Source organism: Tursiops truncatus, chromosome 3, assembly GCF_011762595.2.
Source record: "Tursiops truncatus isolate mTurTru1 chromosome 3, mTurTru1.mat.Y, whole genome shotgun sequence".
In the NCBI taxonomy this organism is placed as follows: Eukaryota; Metazoa; Chordata; class Mammalia; order Artiodactyla; family Delphinidae; genus Tursiops; species Tursiops truncatus.
Window position 1 is genome coordinate 109,251,236 of NC_047036.1, and position 23,024 is coordinate 109,274,259.

The 23,024-nt window shown below is 46.1% G+C and overlaps 1 protein-coding gene across 11 annotated transcripts in view; it reads right to left on the bottom strand.

Moving 5' to 3' along the window:
* Window positions 1–344: 344 nt before the first annotated feature.
* P4HA2 (prolyl 4-hydroxylase subunit alpha 2) overlaps window positions 345–23,024 on the bottom strand; it is a 78,732-nt gene continuing 56,052 nt past the window's right edge. For 9 of the 11 annotated variants that reach the window (XM_073802503.1, XM_033853143.2, XM_033853144.2 and 6 more), the window contains 8 exons: window positions 22,138–22,314; window positions 18,209–18,279; window positions 17,873–17,972; window positions 13,690–13,743; window positions 13,075–13,140; window positions 11,242–11,310; window positions 10,753–10,849; window positions 345–811 (listed from right to left, as the gene is read on the bottom strand). In XM_073802503.1, the coding sequence (XP_073658604.1) occupies window positions 741–811; window positions 10,753–10,849; window positions 11,242–11,310; window positions 13,075–13,140; window positions 13,690–13,743; window positions 17,873–17,972; window positions 18,209–18,279; window positions 22,138–22,314 (705 nt within the window). In that variant the 3' untranslated portion in view covers window positions 345–740. Of the gene's footprint in view, window positions 812–10,752; window positions 10,850–11,241; window positions 11,311–13,074; window positions 13,141–13,188; window positions 13,249–13,689; window positions 13,744–17,872; window positions 17,973–18,208; window positions 18,280–22,137; window positions 22,315–23,024 lie in introns of all 11 variants that reach the window. The other 2 variants (XM_073802504.1, XM_019924391.3) reach the window with 2 other exon arrangements.

Genomic DNA, 23,024 nt, shown 5'->3' on the forward strand with positions numbered 1-23,024 from the left:
CACCTGCATATTCTTTAAACTGTACGTCTATGTATCACAAAGAATTGTGTGTATATCTCAAATTCTTAAAGTTAGAAATTTCAAATTATAACAGCATCACAATCATGGACATACATGATCTCTATGTTCTCTGAGATGCAAGGAGGGACTGTCTCCCTTACTTTGCAGAAAAGGACACTGAAGCTTAGAGAAAAAATAAGTGTTGAAACCTGGTCTAGAACCTAACTTCAGGTTTGCCACTCAAGTATTCATTACCTAGATTCTGCCTGTACAGAGAAGATGCATAGGAAATGGTGAACTTGGTAAAAGCTCCCCGTCTTAAAAAAATACTCCAAATAAGGCTCTTTAAGGCTTCTGGCAGGGACATTTTATTTTTTGGTTAAAGCCACATTAATAGAAATTCCATAAAAACAAGCATGTAAACAAGGTATCAGAACTTTGGTTCACTGAAACATCTCACACCTAAAGCACCTGAGGTACAAAAGCATCTTGCTAGGTACTAGACCACCTGACTCTGCTCCAACCCTACCCTTGTGGCCAGAGATAGCTGACAGGTGAGGCTGGGACCCAGGTCACCCAAGTCACCCAGGACCTTCCCCAGGACCATCTCTGCTCCAGACAAATATTCACGCCTCCAAAGACCCGCCTGACAAAGGCTGGAAAGTAGAGGGGGTCTGTCACGTTGAACTTGAAGACAACATGGGCTGTGGGGCCAGGGAGGTGAAGGGCAGAAAAGGATGTCAGTCAACTTCTGTTGATCCACATGGCCTCAAGAACTCCTGTCCTCGTTCATGGAACCACTTATTGGAGACTGTGAACAGATAGAAATTATGTTACAATCCTGTTGGTTCAGCAGCCAAAATTAATGATTCCTTCTTGATGACTCCTACATTGGGCCTGGGAATCAGACATGAGTAAGACTTGGTTTCAGGCATCAAGTTGCTTATGAGCTGATGAGAAAGAGAGATAATCATACAAAACTCTGTCAGTGACACACGATACATGTGTGTAGGTTGCTATGGAAACAGAACCAAAGGGCATCTAACCATGTGGGGGAAGAGGAAACCCCAGGGCTGGGACTCCCTGAATAGGAGTTATCCAGGGAAGAAGATGGACAGAACAGGTGGTTCCTATACCAAGGGGGTCTAGGAAGTGGGAACAGGATGAGAAAGACATCAAGGCATGATCCACGCTGGTATGTGTCAAAGACCCCAACAAGTTTGATACTACTGGGATGTGGTGGGTGGGAACTCAGAGGTAAGAGACGAGGAAGCCTGTCAGGATTGTGGAGGGCCTGGATGTCAACCTCAGGAGCTCTGGGCCGGCAGATCAATCTTGTGTTCTGTGGGTAGCAGAGAAGCAGAGCTGATGCTAGCACTATCACCTAAAGTTTTGTCTTACATGTTCACAAACCACAATTTCACTTCTCAATATAGACTTTCATAATGAATGAAAAAACAAATTGCTTTTAATGTACTAATGAAGTCATAGTACTTTTAAAATACAATTAATAATAACTAATTTTTGTAAGTAATACACGAACTTAGCTGAAAAAATCAAATTGTTCTACAAGGCTTATAATGATAAATAGCAATCTCCTACCTACTCCTTTCCACCACCAATCCCCACTTCCTCTAACATTCAACTCTTGTTTCTTCTGATATTTATCCTCATTTTTCTAAAACATAATGTTATTTCTTGACTTCCAACTTTAGATCTTATATGTTGACAGTCTACCATAGAATATGGAGATTTGGAATTTTTTACACCACTCTTAAAATACATAGATCCCCCTCCCATCCCCCAATATAGTTAAATCACAAGTTCTAGTTAACTTAATATTCAGTATTTACATTATTATGTCATGTAAATATTACTCACACTTGAGCTACCGAATAGATGATACAGCTCACCCTTGAGCAACACGTTTGAACTGAGCGAGTCCACTTATATGCGGATTTTTTTCATTAGTAAATACTACAGTACTACATGATCCGCAATTGGCTGAATTTGAAAATGCAGAACCTTGGATATGGAGGAACCGTGCATATGGAGGGCCAACTATAAATGAGACACGGGGCCTTCCCTGGTGGCGCAGTGGTTGAGAGTCCGCCTGCCGATGCAGGGGACACGGGTTCCTGCCCCGGTCTGGGAAGATCCCACATGCCGTGGAGCGGCTGGGCCCGTGAGCCATGGCCGCTGAGCCTTTGCGTCCGGAGCCTGTGCTCCACAACGGGAGAGGCCACAGCAGTGAGAGTACCGCGTACCGAAAAAAAAAAAAAAAAAAAAGAGACACGGATTTTCAGCTGTGCAGAGGGTCAGCACCCCTAACCCCTGCTTTGTTTTTTGGGGTTTTTTTTCAACATCTTTATTGGAGTATAACTGCTTTACAATGGTATGTTAGTTTCTGCTTTATACCAAAGTGAATCAGCTATACATATATGTATATCCCCATATCTCTTCCCTCTTGTGTCTCCCTCCCTATCCCACCCCCTAGGTGGTCACAAAGCACCGAGCTGATCTCCCTGTGCAATGTGGCTGCTTCCTACCAGCTATCAGTTTTACATTTGGTAGTGTATATATATCCATGCCACTCTCTCACTTTGTCCCAGCTTACCATTCCCCCTTCCTGTGGTCTCAAGTCCATTCTGCAGTAGGTCTGCGTCTTTATTCCCATCCTGCCCCTAGGTTCCTCATGACCTTTTTTTTTTTAAATTCCATATATATGTGTTAGAATACATTACTTGTTTTTCTCTTTCTGATTTACTTCACTCTGTATGACAGACTCTAGGCCCATCCACCTCACTACAAATAACTCAATTTCGTTTCTTTTTCTGGCAGACTAATATTCCATTGTATATATGTGCCACATTTTCTTTATCCATCCATCAATGGACAATAGGTTGCTTCCATGTCCTGGCTATTGTAAATAAAGCTGCAATGAACATTGTGATACATGACTCTTTTTGAATTATGGCTTTCTCAGGGTATATGCCCAGTAGTGGGATTGCTGGGTCGTATGGTAATTCTATTTTTCGTTTTTTAAGGAACCTCCACACTGTTCTCCATAGTGGCTGTATCAATTTACATTCCCACCAACAGTGCGAGAGGGTTCCCTTTTCTCCAGCATTTATTGTTTGTAGATTTTCTGATGGCCATTCTGACTGGTATGACATGATATCTCATTGTAGCTTGGATTTCCATTTCTCTAATGATTAATGATGTTGAGCATTCTTTCATCTGTTTGTTGGCAATCTGTATATCTTCTCTGGAGAAATGTCTATTTAGGTCTTCTGCCCATTTTTGCATTGGGTTGTTCGTTTCTTTTGATATTGAGCTGCATGCACTGCTTGTAAATTTTGGAGATTAATCCTTTGTCAGTTGCTTCATTTGCAAATATTTTCTCCCATGCTGAAGGCTGTGTTTTCATCTTGTTTATGGTTTCCTTTGCTGTGCAAAAGCTTTTAAGTTTCATTAGGTCTCATTTATTTTTGTTTTTATTTCCATTTCTCTAGGAGGTGGGTCAAAAAGGATCTTGCTATGATTTATGTCATAGAGTGTTCTGCCTATGTTTTCCTCTAAGAGTTTGATAGTTTCTGGCCTTATATTTAGGTCTTTAATCCATTTTGAGCTTATTTTTGTGTATGGTGTTAGCGAGTGTTCTAATCTCATACATTTACATGTACCTGTCCAGATTTCCCAGCACCACTTATTGAAGAGGCTGTCTTTTATCTGTTGTATATTCTTGCCTCCTTTATCAAAAATAAGGTGACCATATGTGCGTGGGTTTATTTCAGGGCTTTCTATCCTGTTCCATTGATCTATATTTCTGTTTTTGTGCCAGTACCATAGTGTCTTGATTACTGTAGCTTGGTAGTATAGTCTGAAGTCCAACAGCCTGATTCCTCCAGCTCCGTTTTTCTTTCCCAAGATTGCTTGGGCTATTTGGGGTCTTTTGTGTTTCCATACAAATTGTGAAATTTTTTTTCTAGTTCTGTGAAAAATGCCAGCGGCAGTTTGACAGGATTGCACTGAATCTGTAGATTGATTTGGGTAGTACAGTCATTTTCACAATGTTGATTCTTCCATTCCAAGCACATGGCATATATCTCCATCTATTTGTATCATCTTTAATTTCTTTCATCAGTGTCGTATAGTTTTCTGCATACAGGTCTTTTGTCTCCTTAGGTAGGTTTATTCCTAGGTAATTTATTCTTTTTGTTGCAATGGTAAATGGTAGTGTTTCCTTAATTTCACTTTCAAATTTTTCATCATTAGTGTATAGGAATGCAAGAGATTCTGTGCATTAATTTTGTATCCTGCTACTTTAACAAATTCATTGATTACCTCTAGTAGTTTTCTGGTAGCATCTTTAGGATTCTCTATGTATAGTATCAAGTCATCTGCAAACAGTGACAGCTTTACTTCTTCTTTTCCGATTTGGATTCCTTTTACTTCTTTTTTTTTCTCTGATTGCTGTGGCTAAAACTCCACAACAATGTTGAATAATAGTGGTGAGTGTGGGCAGCCTTGTATTGCTCCTGATCTTAGTGGAAATGCTTTCAGTTTTTCACCACTGAGGACAATGTTGGCTGTGGGTTTGTCATATATGGCCTCTGTTATTTGAGGTAAGCTCCCTCTATGCCTACTTTCTGGAGGGTTTTTATCATAAATGTGTGTTGAATTTTGTCAAAAGCTTTTTCTGCATCTATTGAGATGTTCATATGGTTTTTATTCTTCAATTTGTTAATATGGTGTATCCCTTTGATTGATTCATGTATACTGAAGAATCCTTACATTCTTGGGATAAACCCCACTTGATCATGGTGTATGATCCATTTAATGTGCTGTTGGATTCTGTTTGCTAGTATTTTGTTAAGGATTTCTGCATCTATGTTCATCAGTGATATTGGCCTGTAGTTTTCTTTGTGACATTTTTGGTTTTGGTATCAGGGTGATGGTGGCCTCGCAGAATGGGTTTGGGAGTGTTCCTCCCTCTGCTATATTTTGGAAGAGTTTGAGAAGGATAGGTGTTAGTTCTTCTTTAAATGTTTGAGAGAATTCGCCTTTGAAGCCATCTGGTCCTGGGCTTTTGCTTGCTGGAAGATTTTTAATCACAGTCTCAATTTCAGTGCTTGTGATCAGTCTGTTTATATTTCTTCCTGGTTCAGCCTCGGAAGGTTGTGCATTTCTAAGAATTTGTCCATTTCTTCAAGGCTGTCCATTTTATTGCCATAGAGTTGCTTGTAGTAATCTCTCACGATACTTTGTATTTCTGCAGTATCAGTTGTTACTTCTCCTTTTTAATTTCCATTGATTTGAATCTTCTCCCTTTTTTTCTGGATGAGTCTGGCTAATGGTTTATCAATTTTGTTTATCTTCTCAAAGAACCAGCTTTTAGTTTTATTGATCTTTGCTATTGTTTCCTTCATTTCTTTTTCATTTATTTCTGATCTCATCTTTATGATTTCTTTCCTTATGCTAACTTTGGGGGGTTTTTGTCCTTCTTTTCTACTTGCTTTAGGTGTAAGGTTAGGTTGTTTATTTGAGATGTTTCCTGTTTCTTAAGGTAGGATTGTATTGCTATAAACTTCCCTCTTAGAACTGCTTTTGCTGCATCCCACAGGTTTTGGGTCGTCATGTTTTCATTGTCATTTGTTTCTAGGTAATTTTTGATTTCCCCTTTGATCTCTTCAGTGATCTCTTGGTTATTAAGTAGTGGACTGTTCAGCCTCCATGTGTTTGTAATTTTGACAGATATTTTCCTGTAAATGATATCTAGTCTCAGAGTGTGGTGGTCGGAAAAGATACTTGATACGATTTCAATTTTCTTAAATTTACCACAGCTTGATTTGTGACCCAAGATATGATGAATACTGTAGAATGTTCCATGAGCACTTGAGAAGAAAGTGTATTCTGTTGTTTTTGGATGGAAGGTCCTATAAATATCAATTAAGTCCATCTCGTTTAATGTATCATTTAAAGCTTGTGTTTCCTTATTTATTTTCATTTTGGATGATCTGTTCATTGGTGAAAGTGGGTTGTTAAAGTCCCCTACTATGATTGTGTTACTGTCAATTTCCCCTTTTATGGCTGTTAGTATTTGCCTTATGTATTGAGGTGCTCCTAGGTTGGGTGCATAAATATTTACAGTTGTTATATCTTCTTCTTGGATTGATCCCTTGATCATTATGTAGTGTCCTTCTTTGTCTCCTTGTTTTAAAGTCTATTTTGTCTGATATGAGAATTGCTACTCCAGCTTTCTTTTGATTTCCATTTGCACGGAATATCTTTTTCTATCCCCTCACTTTCAGTCTGTATGTGTCCCTAGGTCTGAAGTGGGTCTCTTGTAGACAGCAGATATATGGGTCTTGTCTTTGTATCTATTCAGCCAGTCTATGTCTCTTGGTTGGGGCATTTAACCCATTTACACTTAAGGTAATTACCAATATGTATGTTCCTATTCCCATTTTCTTAATTGTTTTGGGTTTGTTATTTTAGGTCTTTTCCTTCTCTTGTGTTTCTTGCCTAGAGAAGTTCCTTTAGCATTTGTTGTAGAGCTGATTTGGTGGTGCTGAATTCTCTTAGCTTTTGCTTGTCTGTAAATGTTTTAATTTCTCCATCAAATATGATGAGATCCTTGCTGGGTAATCTTGGTTGTAGGTTTTTCCCTTTCATCACTTTAAATATGTCCTGCCACTCCCTTCTGGCTTGCAGAGTTTCTGCTGAAATATCAGCTGTTAACCTTATGGGGATTCCCTTGTATGTTATTTGTTGTTTTTCCCTTGCTGCTTTTAATGTTTTCTTTGCCTTTTTTTTTTTTTTTTTTTTTTTTGCGGTATGCGGGCCTCTCACTGTTGTGGCCTCTCCAGCTGCGGAGCACAGGTTCCGGATGCGCAGGCTCAGCGGCCATGGCTCACGGGCCCAGCCGCCCCGCAGCATGTGGGATCTTCCTGGACCGGGGCACGAACCCGTGTCCCCTGCATCGGCAGGCGGACTCTCAACCACTGCGCCACCAGGGAAGCCCTGTATTTAATTTTTGACAGTTTGATTAATATGTGTCTTAATGTGTTTCTCCTTGGATTTATCCTGTATGGGACTCTCTGTGCTTCCTGGACTTGATTAACTATTTCCTTTCCCATATTAGGGAAGTTTTTCAACTATAATCTCTTCAGATATTTTCTCAGTCCCTTTCTTTTTCTCTTGTTCTTCTGGGACCCCTATAATTTGAATGTCGGTGCATTTAATGTTGTCCCAGATGTATCAGAGGTCTCTGAGACTGTCCTCAATTGTTTTCATTCTTTTTTTTTATTCTGCTCTGCAGTAGTTATTTCCACTATTTTATCTTCCAGGTCACTTATCCATTCTTCTGCCTCAGTTATTCTGCTATTGGTTCCTTCTAGAGAGTTTTTAATTTCATTTATTGTGTCGTTCATCATTTGTTTACTCTTTAGTTCTTCTAGGTCCTTGTTAAACGTTTCTTGTATTTTCTCCATTCTACTTCCAAGATTTTGGGTCATCTTTACTATCATTAGTCTGAATTCTTTTTCAGGTAGACTGCCAATTTCCTCCTCATTTGTTTGGTCTGGTGGGTTTTTACCTTGCTCCTTCATCTGCTGTGTGTTTCTCTGTCTTCTCATTTTGCTTAACTTACTGTGTTTAGGGTCTCCTTTTTGCAGGCTGCAGGTTTGTAGTTCCCGTTGTTTTTGGTGTCTTCCCCCAGTGGCTAAGGTTGGTTCAGTGGGCTGTGTAGGCTTCCTGGTGGAGGGGACTAGTGCCTGTGTTCTGGTGCATGAGGCTGGATCTTGTCTTTCTGGTGGGCAGGTCCACGTCTGGTGGTGTGTTTTGCGGTGTCTGTGACCTTATTATGATCTTAGGCAGCGTCTCTGCTAATGGGTGGGGTTGTGTTCCTGTCTTGCTGGCTGTTTGGCATAGGGTGTCCAGCACTGTAGCTTGCTGGTCGTTGAGTGGAGCTGGGTCTTGGCGTTGAGATGGAGATTTCTGGGAGATTTTCACCATTTGATATTACATGGAGCTGGGAGGTCTCTGATGGACCAATGTCCTGAACTCGGCTCTCACACCTCAGAGGCCCAGGCCTGACACAGCCGGAGCCGGAGCACGAAGACCCTGTCATCCACACGGCTCAGAATAAAGGGGAGAAAAAAAGAAAGAAAGGAAATAATAATAATAATAAAATAGAATAAAGTTATTAAAATAAAAAATAGGTATTAAATTTTTTTAAAAAGTTAAAAAGTAATAAAAAAGAAAGAGAGCAACCAAACCAAAAAACGAATCCACCAATGGTAACAAGCGCTAAAATCTATACTAAAAAGAAAAAAAAAACAGACAGAACCCTAGGACAAATGGTAAAAGCAAAGCTATACAGACCAAATCACACACAGAAGCATACACGTACACACTCAGAAAAAGAGAAAAAGGAAAAATATATATATATCGTTGCTCCCAAAGTCCACCGCCTCAATTTGGGATGATTTGTTGTCTATTCGGGTATTCCACAGATGCAGGGTACATCAAGTTGATTGTGGAGATTTAATCCACTGCTCCTGAGACTGCTGGGAGAGATTTCCCTTTCTCTTCTTTGTTCACACAGCTCCTGGGGTTCAGCTTTGGATTGGGCGCTGTCTTTGCGTGTAGGTGGCCTGAGGGCATCTGTTCCCCACTCAGACAGGATGGGATTAAAGTATCAGCTGATTAGGGGGCTCTGGCTCACCCAGGCCGGGGGGGAGGGAGGGGTACAGAATGCTGGGCAAGCCTGTGGTGGCAGATGCCAGCATGACGTTGCACCAGCATGAGGCACGCCGTGTGTTCTCCCAGGGATGCTGTCCCTGGATCACGGGACCCTGGCAGTGGTGTGCTGCACAGGCTCCCAGGAAGGGAGGTGTGGATAGTGACCTGTGCTTGCACACAGGCTTCTTGGTGGCTGCAGCAGCAGGCTTAGTGTCTCATGCCCGTCTCTGGGGTCCGCACTGATAGCCACTGCTCACGCCCGTCTCTGGAGCTCCTTTAAGCAGTGCTCTTAATCCCCTCTCCTTGCGCACCGCAAAACAAAGAGGCAAGAAAAAGTCTCTTGCCTCTTCGGCACCTCCAGACCTTTTCCCGGACTCCCTCCCGGCTAGCTGTGGCACACTAACCCCCTTCAGGCTGTGTTCACGCAGCCAACCCCAGTCCTCTCCCTGGGGTCTGACCCCCAAAGCCCGAGCCTCAGCTCCCAGCTCCCACACCCCCACCCCCTGGCAGGTGAGCAGACACGCCTCTCGGGCTGGTGAGTGCTGGCAGGCATCAATCCTCCGTGCAGGAATCTCTCTGCTTTACCCTCCGCACCCCTGTTGCTGCGCTCTCCTCCGTGGCTCTGAAGCTTCCCCCCTCCACCACCCATGAAGGGGCTTCCTACTGTGTAGAATCCTTTCCTCCTTCACAGCTCCCTCCCACTAGTGCAGGTCCCATCTCTCTTCTTTTGTCTCTGTTTTTTCTTTCTTCTTTTGCCCTACCCAGATATGTGGGGAGTTTCTTGCCTTTTGGGAGGTCTGAGTTCTTCTGCCAGCGTTCAGTGGGTGTTCTATAGGGGTTGTTCCACATGTAGATGTATTTCTGATGTATTTGTGGGGAGGAAGGTGATCTCCACATCTTACTCTTCCGCCATCTTTTTTTTTTTCTGGCTGCGTTGGGTCTTCATTGATCCGCACGGGCTTTTCTCTACTTGCGGCGAGCAGGGGCTCCTCTTCGTTGCAGTGTGCGGGTTTCTCATTGCAGTGGCTTCTCTTGTTGCAGAGCACAGGCTCTAAGCGCATGGGCTTCTGTAGTTGTGGCTCACGGGCTCTAGAGCGCAAGCTCAGTAGTCGTGGCGCAGGGGCTTAGGTGCTCCGCGGCATGTGGGATCTTCCCGGACCAGGGCCCGAACCCGTGTTCCCTGCATTGGCAGGCGGAATCTTAACCACTGCGTCACCATGGAAGCCCTCTTCTGCCATTTTGAAGCTCCTCCCCTGCTTTGTTCAAGGGTCAACTGTACTTATATTTGCTTTCTTGTACAACTTTTTCTTTTCTCATTTTCTTTTTCATTTGCTTAATTTTCTCTGAACCTATCACTCTTTATCCCCATAACTCTCCAAGAGGGCTATAAACTTATCTCTTTGTGATCATTTCCTGTCACATCCTGCTTCAAGCCTCTCTATGACTCACCACAGCTGCTTCCAGAATAAAGCTCAACTTCAGCCTCCACAGTTTGGTCCCAGACTTGAGCCTCATCTCTTGGCCCCTGTGCCACGGGCCTCCCCTTGCACAAGAGACAAAGGCAGCCAGCCCCCACACCTATGATGCTGGTTTTAGCCTGTGCCTTGTTCCACGTGGGTTTTGCTTGCCTGGGACACCCTCTCCTCTCTGTTTCCAGTTCTCCCCCACTGCAACCTCAGAACCCCTGCCAGAGTCCACTTTTCTGGGGAGCCATCCTGGACCTACAATGCTTATGTAGCTATTCTTCCTTGGGGCTTCCTTAGCTCTCTAGGCATCTCTGGGAGTGTTCCCAACCAGCTGTCTTGGCACATAACTAGCTGAGTGGACAGCAACATGGCTGGGTGGGACTACCTGTTAGCAAGAAAAAACAAAAACAAAAAACCAAATCTCAAAAAGGGAGACAGTCTTGGCTTTGTGAAAATTTAGCAGCAACTGTCTCCCAGCTCAGAGTCTCAGGCTGACCACTAGAGCCCAGAGGCCAACACCACAGCTTAAGCCACTCACCCCACTTGCAGCCCACAAGCACGGGGCAGGCAGCATGTCTCGTTCGGTAGTCACCTTCCCCGCTCCGCAGGAGGTTGTACCAGAATACAGCCGTACCCTGGAAAGAGAAGCCCTGTCATACAACACCCTTAGATATTGGGCTCAACGATCTGACCCCGAGTACCAAAGAGCCCTCCCTGAGTAGAAACACCCTCACTTTCCCATGTCCAGGGGCACAGGGCTTTGGGACTCCAGTACAGAGAAGCTCCCCAGAAAGCACCTACCCTTCATGGTAGCGTGGATGTTTGGAATCCCACCTGGCCCTGAAGGGACTTCCCTCTCCATCCCATCTCGCCAGATGGAAGCTGAGACCACAGGTCAGGGTTCAGGCAGGAAGGGGCTAAGGCCCCTCAAAGTGATATTCAAGCAGGCCAGAGAATGGGACTAGGAGACATGGATGAGGTCTGAGTTCTGCACTTCAACTTTCGACCCACAAGAACCAGAACTTACCTTCTTAGGCCAAAGTGCAGCCCCCAGATCAGGAAAGACAGTGGCACCACCAGCTTCCACATCGCTCATCTGGGAATACAAGGCATAGAGCTTGGCCCTTCTGCTCAATGCTCTCAGAGCAACTGAGCCACCAAGGACATGACAAAGTATGCGGATCACCCTCCTGTGAGCATGAACAACTCCACCACCAGCCCTTTGGCCAAGAAAGGCTCTTCCCACACCCTGCCCCTCCCTAAACCCTGTTTAATCTGTGTGGTTCATCAGGACAGTCTCCATGCCATGGAGAGATGTAGGCCTGCAGGATACCAATATCTTGGCTGTCCTCAAGTGGGAAAAATCTGAGTCTGTACTGGGAAAATGCCTGACTGACCCCACCCCCTTTATCCTCATCCAGGCTGGCCTGCCTAAGCCACTGTGCTCTGTGAGCTTCCCTGACCAGGAGCTCCCTGCAGCTTCTAACACCATCTGTGGTCCCAACTATGGATTCTGTTTCTCTGGCTTGAGTAACGTGCAGGTCTAGTCAGACCCTCACCTTCCCAGAACAGCTACCGTCCCCAGGGCCAGCTAGGGCACTGTGTCTCCAGAAGGCCTGCTTTCTCCCACAGTAAAACCTCAAACTAAATGGAACACAATATTCACAATAGCAAGGCTGCACTCATGCCCACAGAGCGTGCCTCAGCTCATGCCCAAAGCACCACTTCTTTCTCATCTGTCTCTTACTTCAAGTTTTTTGCCTGTAATGTAATCAAACGTAGAGCTAAAATATTTCCACAGGACACATACCAGACAGACTGAAAGGCACCCAACAGACATATGGTAAATGAATAAGATGAAAACCCCTGATGGCTTCCCATCAGAGTGGGGATCAAATCCAGGCTCTTTCCTAGAACCTGAAGGTCCTGGCAGTCTCACCAGCCTCTCCCTCTAGCCACCCCAAATTAATGCACTATCTCTGAGACCCACAACCCTTTTTCTCTTTTTCCAACATCCCAATCTCCTTCCCTCTTCCAGGTCTCCACACATTCTCTTCTCTACCAGAAATCATGTTCCACCAACTAATTTCCACTCAATCTTCAAGTCTCAACCGACATGTTACTTCCCAAGGTAGGCCTTCTCTGAACCCCAACTCTGCACTACTTCTTCAAAGCACTTATCACTATGGTAACTAAACAATTACCTCTCCTATGTTTAAAAGCAAGTCTTTCATATTAGGACCGTAAGCCTAAGAGAGACCACAAATGTCCTGCTCACCAGCATGTTCACGGCAGTCCCCAGCACATAATAACCACATGATAAAAACTTAAACGAGACACCAAAGGGAAAAGTGGATACAGGCTTCTGTCTCTAAGTTACTTGACAGCTTCTATGCCTCTCTAGACCTGGCTGTCTCAGCAGAGGGGAGAGGAAACTGTTCCTTGTGTGAGAGGTAAACCCAACAACCTGTGGCTGGAGTACAGGCAGCAGGTGGCAGGCAGGCAGGCAGGCCACTGAGCTCTGGGGAAACGAAGGCAGCTTCATCTAAGAGCACTTCCAAGCTACCTCCTCACTCTGCTGCCAAGCAGGGAACCCTCCAGGACACCCATCCCAAAAGTCCAGACTAGCTCTGGGCCATCTAATAGGAGCCAGGGATGTAAAAGTCACGGGGGTTGGGGGAAGCACACAAATGGGAACAAAGGGCAACTCTCTACTCCAGCCAAGACGGGCGCTGAGGGCCAGAAGGGCCCAGCCATCAAGCAACAGCTGGTGGTATCAGCTCGGACAGGAGTGGATATAAGAGAGCACTCTGGACCCAGGCTCCCCTTAAGGCCCATACACTGCACGCGTCATACTCACGTAGTTTAAGAACGTGGCCACACGATTCCCCGTCCCTAAACGCTTGAAAGCATCTTGCTCATCCTTCTATAAAATTAAGTGAGAGTAAACAGTGGGCCTGTACCGAATACTTACATAGTTAAGAAACGTCGCTAACCTATTTCCCTCCGTTTTGAGGCCGCTGTCAAAAGGTCGCTGCAATAGATAACAACTTTCACCCGAGTTTGCAACTGACTTCACCCGCCACCCACAGGACTGGGGCCAAAAAGGTCAAGGGAAGGTACTAAGTATGTGTTCCATATATTGGCCTGGACCAGGGGCCAAGGCTGCAAAGGAAACCCTGGCCAGGCATGGGGGAGAGGGGGCAGGAACAGCTTTCACAGAGACCTAGTGAGGTCCTCTGCTTTAGAGTCAGGGCAAAGAATGGCAGGCTTGGGCCAGGGGGACTACTCCTGACCTCACAGGGGAAACAGCTGGGCTGCACTTGGCTCTGGACTTGGGCTTCTCCAGCAACAAAGAGGGGGCCCTGCTGAGGCAGGGGGGCCTGATGTGAAGGCCACAGTGCTCCTAAAAGCTCCAGCCTTCTCAAACCAGCTACAGCAGAGCCCTTGAAAGCACCTGTGATTTGGGCCTTACCCTAGAGAAGTCAAAGTGTGGCTCGTACTGTCCTCCCATTCCATAATTAGCAACCTGGTGGGAAAAAACAGCATTGGACTGTTAGCAGCATGAACCACCCTGAAGCAGCCCATCTCCCTAGGTAACAACCAGATCCCCAAGAGCAACCTCTCTAAGGAGGGTAACTATCCCCTGCCAGTATGGGCAGAACAAATGCTGCAAACAGGTCTACAGCTGTGTCCAAGAGGAAGGGTGCAGCACAAATGTGGTTTCCCAAAAAGGAAAAGATGGGCAAGCTGCAGATGACCACTGTGGAGAAGCTCCAGCCCTTCAGGGCAGCAGCAGAGGGAGCCCTCCTTGAGGCAGGCCCTGGCCTGGGCCCTGATTATTTGGAAGATAATGAGATGGTAATCCAGAAGAATGCCAACAACAAACTCAGGATTGGGTTTTTTTTTAAATGCTAGTTTGGAAGCTACTCAGTGCCTGGCAGTGCTCCTGTCACCTCTGTCACCATGCCCCAGAAGCTCTTCTTGGTCAGTCTGAATAGGACAAACAAATCCCACTCCATCTCACAGTGGTACACTGCACAGAGTAATTCTGCATCCAAGTGAAGCAGCAGGGAATGGGCGGCTGGCTGCAGGGGGACCAAAACTGCTGCTCTACCTCAGTGCCCCCAGTGGAAGCCTGGACCTGGAATAGGGCCTGAGCCACCTCAGGTGCCACTAATTGGATTAGAAATCATAAATGCCTTTATGAACAGTTTATCAGCACAATGTAAGTCCTAAATCACAATGGTTATTTTAGCTTCAGTAGCTAGATGAGAGATGAAGTTCAAGACAAAATACAGAATCTGACATGAAAGCTGATGTACCAAATGGTACCACCAATGTCCATCTGGGAACACTTGGTTACTGTATCTTAATGAAACCATACACACCTTTGGAGTTCAAATATTAGTCCTCAGAAAATTGATTTTGTATACCCGTTTTGGCAATTCTAACAGGTGAAAGATGCTGCAAAACTGGCAATAATGGCGACCCATGGACATGAGGGAGAGAGAGGAAGGGTGAGCTTTACAAGAGAGAAAATCCTCCTCTTGGAGTAAAAAACAGTATTTATCAAATGTGATGAATGTGGATTTTCGGCAGCATGATTTTTCCATGTCGAAAAAAATTAAAATGTTGATATGAAGAATCAGAATCAGTGAGAAAATATGCTGTCATATACTGCTTTAGCCTTCAATATTCCCACACCAGGGGCTTCCCTGGTGGCGCAGTAGTTAAGAATCTGCCTGCCAATGCAGGGGCCACAGGTTTGAGCCCTGGTCAGGGAAGATCCCACATGCCGTGGAGCAACTAAGCCCATGCGCCACAACTACTGAGCCCGCGCGCCTAGACCCCTGCTCTGCAACAAGAGAAGCCACCGCAATGAGAAGCCCGTGCACCGCAACGAAGAGTAGCCCCTGCTCGCAGCAACTAGAGAAAAAGCCCGCACCCAGCAACGAAGACCCAATGAGGCCAAAAATACATACATTTATTTTTTAAACAATTAAAAAAAAAAAAAGAGTCCCACACCAAAAATAGCTAGAAATCCTATCAACAGTGCAAGGAGGCCTAGTGCAAGGAGGTCAGCAGGTGACCCTAAGCCTGGAGGTTCATCTAAGCAGGGAAGTTCTAGAGCAGTTGATGAAGTGACATTACAAATGCTTTTTCTTTGGATCCACTATAGTCGAGAACTTGAAGAAAATTTTAAACATGACTGTGATCAATTTGCCAGTGCACTCAGGAAAATTCAGTTGCTGCTTGCTGTTGGAGCAGCAGGGTATGACTGCATTTTCCAACACTCCCACTTGTTGGATGGAGTGCTTAAACTTTCACTACCTGGGGATAATGAAAGAAGCTGTATTGTTAACAGCTGGCTCATCTTTTAACAGTTTTGGGAATCACATTTGATCATGGTGCTAAAGCTATTACACCTATACTATTTTAATACTGTGCCCAAATAGTACAAGTGTCACGGGAACTTCCGGATGTGCAGCCATCAGAATCACCATCTGGGAAAACTCAGGGCCACAGACCCATACCTTTAATAACAATCAAAACTGATTCCTGGGAGGAGGTATTCATTTGTTACAAAAGTAGAAGAATCAGTCCTTTGAAAAATGCGGGTATTTATGGTACTGAGGTCAGAATGAAGGGGAAAAATGGTTAGAAATCACTTATTTGGTGAGGCTGACACATCTAGTCGGAAGTGTCTTCAATCTTCAAGAATTCTGGCAATGTAGCATCTCTTCCACTCTTAGGCCCTCATCAAATTCAAAAGAAAACCTCTTTTGCCCTTTCTTCCAAATAATCTATAGCAAACACATCGACTACAGATGAAAGAGTGTCAATAGATAGCATAAAAACCAGTTCATTTCCAGAAGCCTGTAGGGACCCTGGTGAGAAGGCTGTTGCTGGTGCCTAGGCATGTATCACACTGCATGGAATGTGGAATGAGCACAGACAGGTACTGAAACCCAGGTTCCTATCCTCAGACCATGTAGGATCAAAGGTTTCAACAATGCTGGCTGGCAAAGAAAATGCCAAGACAGTTCCTAGAGAATGAAAGCAAACAAAAATGGTGTCTCAACCTCCTGGCAGCTGTGGTCTTCTTCCAGAAGAGCCCTGACCATAAAAGCCCCTCCACTGGAGTTGCGGCATTCAGATCCCATTCATCAATTGAGTTACAAAATGACAAGATATCAGTTAAGATGAAACCAGGGTTGTGGCAGAGAAGCCAGTCCAAGCACGAAGCTGCTGTCTTCTGGGGTTGCATGTGAGATAGGGTTCAGAGGGTGCAGCCAGGAGAGCAACAGGGGCACAGGTCCTGTACACTCTTTTCAGCCTCTTGGTCCAGGGTACAGAATCAGCAACCAAGAAGAACATCATCCTCAGTAAGGGCCACAACAGTCCTAACAGGCTCTGATATGCAGTGGTAGATGTCTTAACAACAATAACAAAGCTGCTCCAGGAAGATATGAATCACAACTACGCCAACAGGGATGCACCCAGGGCATGGAGAGCCCCTATCGCTCTTGAAATGGTGGTGTCCTCACACGTAAGAGGAAAGTGGGAGACGTGGCAGAAGTCCTCTCTTGATGTGCTTGTCTGCAGAACTTACCCAACAATTAGGCTTACAAACTCAACACTAAGTTGAGTTGAAATGAAAAAATTATATTAAAATTTCACAGGACTGTAAGATAATCAGCATGTTTTTAGAAACTCTGGTGGACTTCACATAAATTCATAAGGAGGACCTTCAAAATTGGTTTTGATTGCTGACACAGCTATGGGGGGGAAATGAGTGCTGATTTGCTTGTATGTGTCCAGGCAAAAGTTCAGAGAATCTTTTCCAAGTGATCTCAGTTCAGTATTCTACTGAAGAGCCATGGTTGATCAGGTAAAGTGTGATATTCTTAAATACACGGGAACTCTGGCCAAACAGACAGATCCAGGGGGCTCAAGAAAAATGCCATTGAAACTTCTCTGGCAGTGTCTCAGATTGTCATTTTACAGCAGAACCGAGAAGTTGGGATGTTCAGAAGGGAGTGTGGCCAGTACTGATTTGAACTCAACAGAACAGACAACACATTAGTAGGAGCTTTACCCAAAATTTTCAGCATGGTGCTACCATGTTTCTTCACAATCACCTCTGAAATGCAAAACAGGAGGCCAGGGTCCCAAGGGGGTACTTAGAAAGGAGCATTCCACCTTCACCAGCCAACCAGTCCAGGCCTCTCAATGCTACCAATGTATTACAGAACACTTTACCTCCAAGTGCATTTGACTATGACTCAGAACCATGACCCATGAAGATATTTATAGCTCTTAGAGGTGTCCCTGAAACAACTTAGGATTTCAGCTTCTGTAGTCAAGAAGACATAAATGGGCCTGCCATGCCCACCAATGATCCCTAGCTCCGAGTATGATACTTGGGCACACAAAAGACATTCAGTTGACATTTGTTCAATGCTAATTGTTGAATGCCAGTGGGCATACTTAATTCTGGCTTCCCAACACGAGGCCACTCCATACTCATAGCATCCTGCAGTCCTACCGTTTACTGGGCAAGCCTCCCTATGTCTGGCCCTGAGCACCCTGGAAGAACATCTAGCTAGAAATACTCCCTTCCCAACTCCAGGGTTCCCAGAAACAAGCCATACCTGCAACAATTCTGCAGTCTTTACTGTTAGGCCTGTGATGTGCTGCATCCGAAGATTCACCCGAGCCACAACTGGGTCATCCTCCTCCTCCAGCCAGGAGCTAAGCCAAAACAAGAGGGAGAGAAAGGAAGGTGGGGAAGGCAGGTTTCGATGCGGTTCTGCACTCTCTCCCCAGCATCAGGGCCAGCACTAACAGGCAGCACAGGATGAGTGCTCCATGTAGGGGAGGTGCCAGCAGGGAGGACAAGCCAAGCCACCCTCACTTCAATAGGAACTGGGAGGCCCAGGAGTTGGGGCTTGAGCAGCCACCCCGCCACCACCATCACCTTTGCTAACCTTTTGGAAACTCTGTAGCTGGCAACAGTGAGAACACCTGTCTTGGGATCACGAACAGTGGCTCGTGCAAGCTGGAAGGCAGGAAGAAAGGGCAGACGTATCATTCTTTGCCTTGAGTATTTTTTTCTTGGAGAGACTGGGTCCTGATCTGTCAATCAGGCCAGTGCGGGAAGGAGCTCTGCAGTCAGTGGCTCTAACCAAGGCCCCATGATCCTGCAAGCCAGGCCAGGGCAGTGGTCTGGGGCCTCCAAATTCCTGCTCTATCAGACCCTGGCCACTACCCTGCTTGGCTGCTGCCTGCCCCTGCTCCCTCCCAGGTCCATGCTGTCTGCAGAATTATGCCTATGGAGTCTGCTTTGTCCATCTGCCCATCTGCCTGGACAGCCCCTTTCTCACCAGGCCCATCTACCACACCTTCCTGCACCTGGCTGCTCCTACCACATTCAGACTGTGCTGCCATCCCTGAGCCTCAATCTTGCATGCTCCTCTCAACGTGGTCAACTACACTGTCCTTCTGAACCTCAGCGGCCTTCTCTGCCCAGAAACCTACCCAAACACTCTCCTACTGCACCAGCCCACGCTGGCCTCCCACTGCTGCAAGGAACAAAAAAAGAAGGCACAGTTTTCACTACCTTGGGAGGCCTGCGAGGTCAGATGATAGAATAGGAAAGGAATCTACAAGGTGCAATAAGTAAACTGCTGCCTGGAAGCCACCTCCACATACTCACTCATACACACACACACACACACACACACACACACACACACGCACACACACACCCCACCTCACCTACCTCATATCCCCCCAGTCTCCACAGACTGGTGCAGTGATACTCCCAGGAAGGACCTGCTGCCTGGAGCCAGCCCCCAGTGCTTCGGCTGTGGACTGTCCTAATGAGTGCTTACTATGTGCCTGGCACTGCTGGGTGACTAAGACATGGCCCCTGCCCTCATACAACTCAGTCAAGTGGGGAAGGCAGAAAACTAGCTGGGTAATCACAGCACAGCATGGTAGGTGCTGGGAGAGGGGAAGCTCAATGTCTGTGGGAGCTCAGTCTACAGGATCAAGAATGGTTTCCTACAGGGGGGACCACCTAGCTGAGATCTGAAGGGTAAGTAGGAGTTAGCCAGGTGGGAGAACATTACAGGAACAGGGAAAGAACAGTGATGCAGACGCCCAGAGGTGAAAATGGATGTGGCACTATGACTGTGGGTTAGAACTCAGAGCAAAGAGATGAGAATAGGCTGAGGAGGCAAGTGGGGGTTGGGCTGGATGCAACCTATGACCAATGAGAAGCAGGGAAGGCTTTATGCAGAGGAGGGACACCACAATCTGAATGTAAGAAGGATCACTGTGGAGACATCATGGAGGGCTGGCTAAGGAGGCGTCAAAGCAGGAAGGAGGCCAGTGAGGATGTAAGGGAGAGGTCAGGGCAAGAGGTGGCAGAAGGGATGGAGGGGGTGGATGGACTAGAAGACTGGCCAGGAGGTGAGATCAACCAACCTGGACACGAGCTGCTGCAGCACATTCTGGTAGGATGGCACTGCACCCAGAGCAGAGAGCTTCCCTGAGATCGCATCTACGGTTCTTTCCTGATGACAACTGCAGCTGCAGCTAGACCCCACCCAAACATGTGAGCCACAGCACTGGCCTGACACCCACAGGGAGGCTCTGGGCAGCTGGGGCTCTGCTCCCAGGGATAGACAGGGCTATTTTGAAAGCAGACCAGAGACCCACAGGCAGCTGCCAGGCATTCCCCACAGGACAAGTTAAGCTCATGGGCCCTACTTCAAAGCCAGCATAGCATCTGTCCCTCACAGGCTCTGGAAAGGAGAGGTCAGCTTGTAATAGCCAACATGTTTGGCTCTTCACATGGCTTCTGTTCAAAGACAAATTTTCCCAACACGCTCCTCCCTGCCCACACTGCCCAGCCACACCCATGTGCACACATGCACCCAACATCAACACACACACACACACAGCGATGTTTTAGTGCTTTGGTCGGAGAGACAAGGGAGAACTCCCTCAGGAGGTTATGGAACAACAGTGCCTCTCCCACCTGACAGCCAAGAAAGCAGTTTTCTTTCCTGGAGGAATCTGGAGCTGGTCCAGGGAATGGAAGCTGGGGGGCAGGAGGCGAGGTGTTTCTGGTCCCCATTCTCCACACACACTGGCTAGACCCTCCCTCAGCGACATCAATGACACTAAGAACTGACTCTGAGCCGTAGATGTCCTAGTATCTCAAGCCAAGGCTGTTCCAAGATACAGTCCAGGGCCTAGGGTAGGAACCTATTTTAGATCTCTCCAGGAGTGCTGGGCCTCCAGGCCTCTACAATTCTATTAGGAGCAGAGCAATAGAGGATCTCCAGCTAAATCCTCCCTTCTAATCACCAGTGATAGGAGAAGGATGGGGATATGGCAGAAAGTAGTTCTCTTTGAAAGATGTCAAAAAGGAGAAAATCTTTTATGAACTAGAAATAGAAGAATAATTTTATAACATGATGAATATATACAAAACCAACAGCCAACTGCATACTTAGCAATGAAATACCAAAAGAATTTCCATGAAATTCATGAACAAAACAAAGATTCCTATTGTAAAAATGCTCTAGAAGCTCTGGGCAGTTCAAGAAGACAACAAAAACAAAAGAACTATAACTATTAGGATGGAGAAAACAAAATTTTTCTTATTTGCAGATGCTAATACTATCTGGACAACCCAAGATGATTAGCTAAAATCCAAATGAAGAATAAGTGAGTTCAACAAGTAGCTGTGATCTGCACCATGTCTGTTTCCTTGCAGGTAAAATGAAGATGATGACAGAGCCTGCTAAATAGACATAGCAGTTAACATATGCTAAGGACTTAGAAGAGGGCCTGCCAGGACTTCCCTGGTGGTGCAGTGGTTAAGAATCCGCCTGCCAATGCAGGGGACACGGGTTTGAGCCCTGGTCCGGGAAGATCCCACATGCCGCAGAGCAACTAAGCCCGTGTGCCACAACTACTGAGCCTGTGCTCCAGAGCCCGTGAGCCACAGCTACTGAGCCCGCGTGCCACAACTACTGAGCCCATGTGCCTAGAGCCCGTGCTCCACAGCAAGAGAAGCCACTGCAATGAGAAGACCGTGCACCTCAAAAGAGTAGCCCCCGCTCACCACAACTAGAGAAAGCCCGCACACAGCAACGAAGACCCAACGCAGCCAAAAATAAAATAAAATAAATAAATTTACCAAAAAAAAAACCCAAAAAAACCCAGGGCCTGCCACACTTCTCAACTCAGTAAACATTAGCTATTACTATGAAATATATTTTTACAATCAATAGTTTAGTATATAATAGTAAACTAATTTAATAAAGTAACCAGTAAAAACATAACGACGAAACAGTTTTTTGTGAAGTTACAATAACAACAACCAAAAAAACACTGCCTAGGAATAAATTTAACAAGAAAAGTGCAGGGCTTAGGTGAAGAACAATTTTAAAGATATGAATAAATAGAGAGACCCAGAGTGCTCTTGGATGAGAAGACTCAATACTGTAGAGATGTTCGTGCTCCTCCAAGTCAATCACTTCTTTGCAATCCTAATCAGGAGACCCACAGGACCCAGCTTGGCAGTGCCCCAAGGCATAACTTCCTAAAAACTAGCCCACACACCAGCCCCCAACACAGTGAGGTGACACTTCTCACTGTGGGCTTGCCCTGCTTCCAGTGTGCCCTTCTATCACAGCTCTTGTCTGTCCATACTGGTTCCCTCAATTTTCTTCCCCCACTGGACTATGAACCCTCAAGGTCAAATTGAGTCTGTAGTACTTCAGTACCCGACAGTGGACTCATGCAAGACATAAGCAAAGGCCAGCCGGGTAAGCAACCAAACTGCCCCATGGTACCAGGAGTGAGTGGCCCAAGAAGGAACTGCAGAGACACCTACTTTGGGTTTTGCAACTTCCTTGATCCTCTCGATTTCCTCGTCAGACATGACATCATAGTACCTGACGATGTGTGGACTGTCCCACTCATCCTCCTCTTTGAAAGGGGCGATGAGCAGCTGTGGCGTCCCGTTGCCATGGTGGTACCTACAGAAAAGCCTCTTCTGCCTTCGGGGTGTCTGGGGAGCACAGAGCAACAAGCCCTGAACTGAGTGAGTCCTAACCCTCAGTCCCAGGCTAGCCGGCTGCAGACACTGGCCTCACACCCCATGTCCAGCAGCCGCTCCCTCCCGCCTCACCAGAGAAGAAAACAAAAGCCCCTCAGTTTGACTGGCATGAAATGATACCCCACAAATCATGCAATGTTTCTTCCCTCCCAAGAATACCTCATGTTGACAAGTCCTGTAGCAGGGTGTAATCCCTGGCCCCTCTCACAGAGATGTGAGTAGGTCAGGAGGGCTAGGGCCAGGGAGAAGTCTTTCTAGACAGAGGAGCCAGTGGGAGCCAAGCAGACATGGGCATGGAGAAGACCGAGAGACTGTCTCACACCTGAGCCTCCTTGAGGAAGCACTGGGGTCCAAGGGCTCTCAAAGGCCAGTGATACCCCACACCAAACTCTAGCAACTGCCTGGTCTTTGCTAGAGATCATGATTTCAGTGGAGGCCCAAGGCACATCCACACTCATGGCTTTCTTCAGAATAGTGAGTCAAGTAGAAGCTGCCCTGTTGGGGTGGGGAGGGGAGCTCAGTAATAACTTAGAGGATTGAAACTCTGCCTAGGACATCAGGGAAGACAAGTCTCCTGTCCTATACCTCAGAGCACACCCACGTGTCAGCCTCAGCAGATGCTACCAAGAATTGAGAAAACTACCTACAGACAGAGGAACATC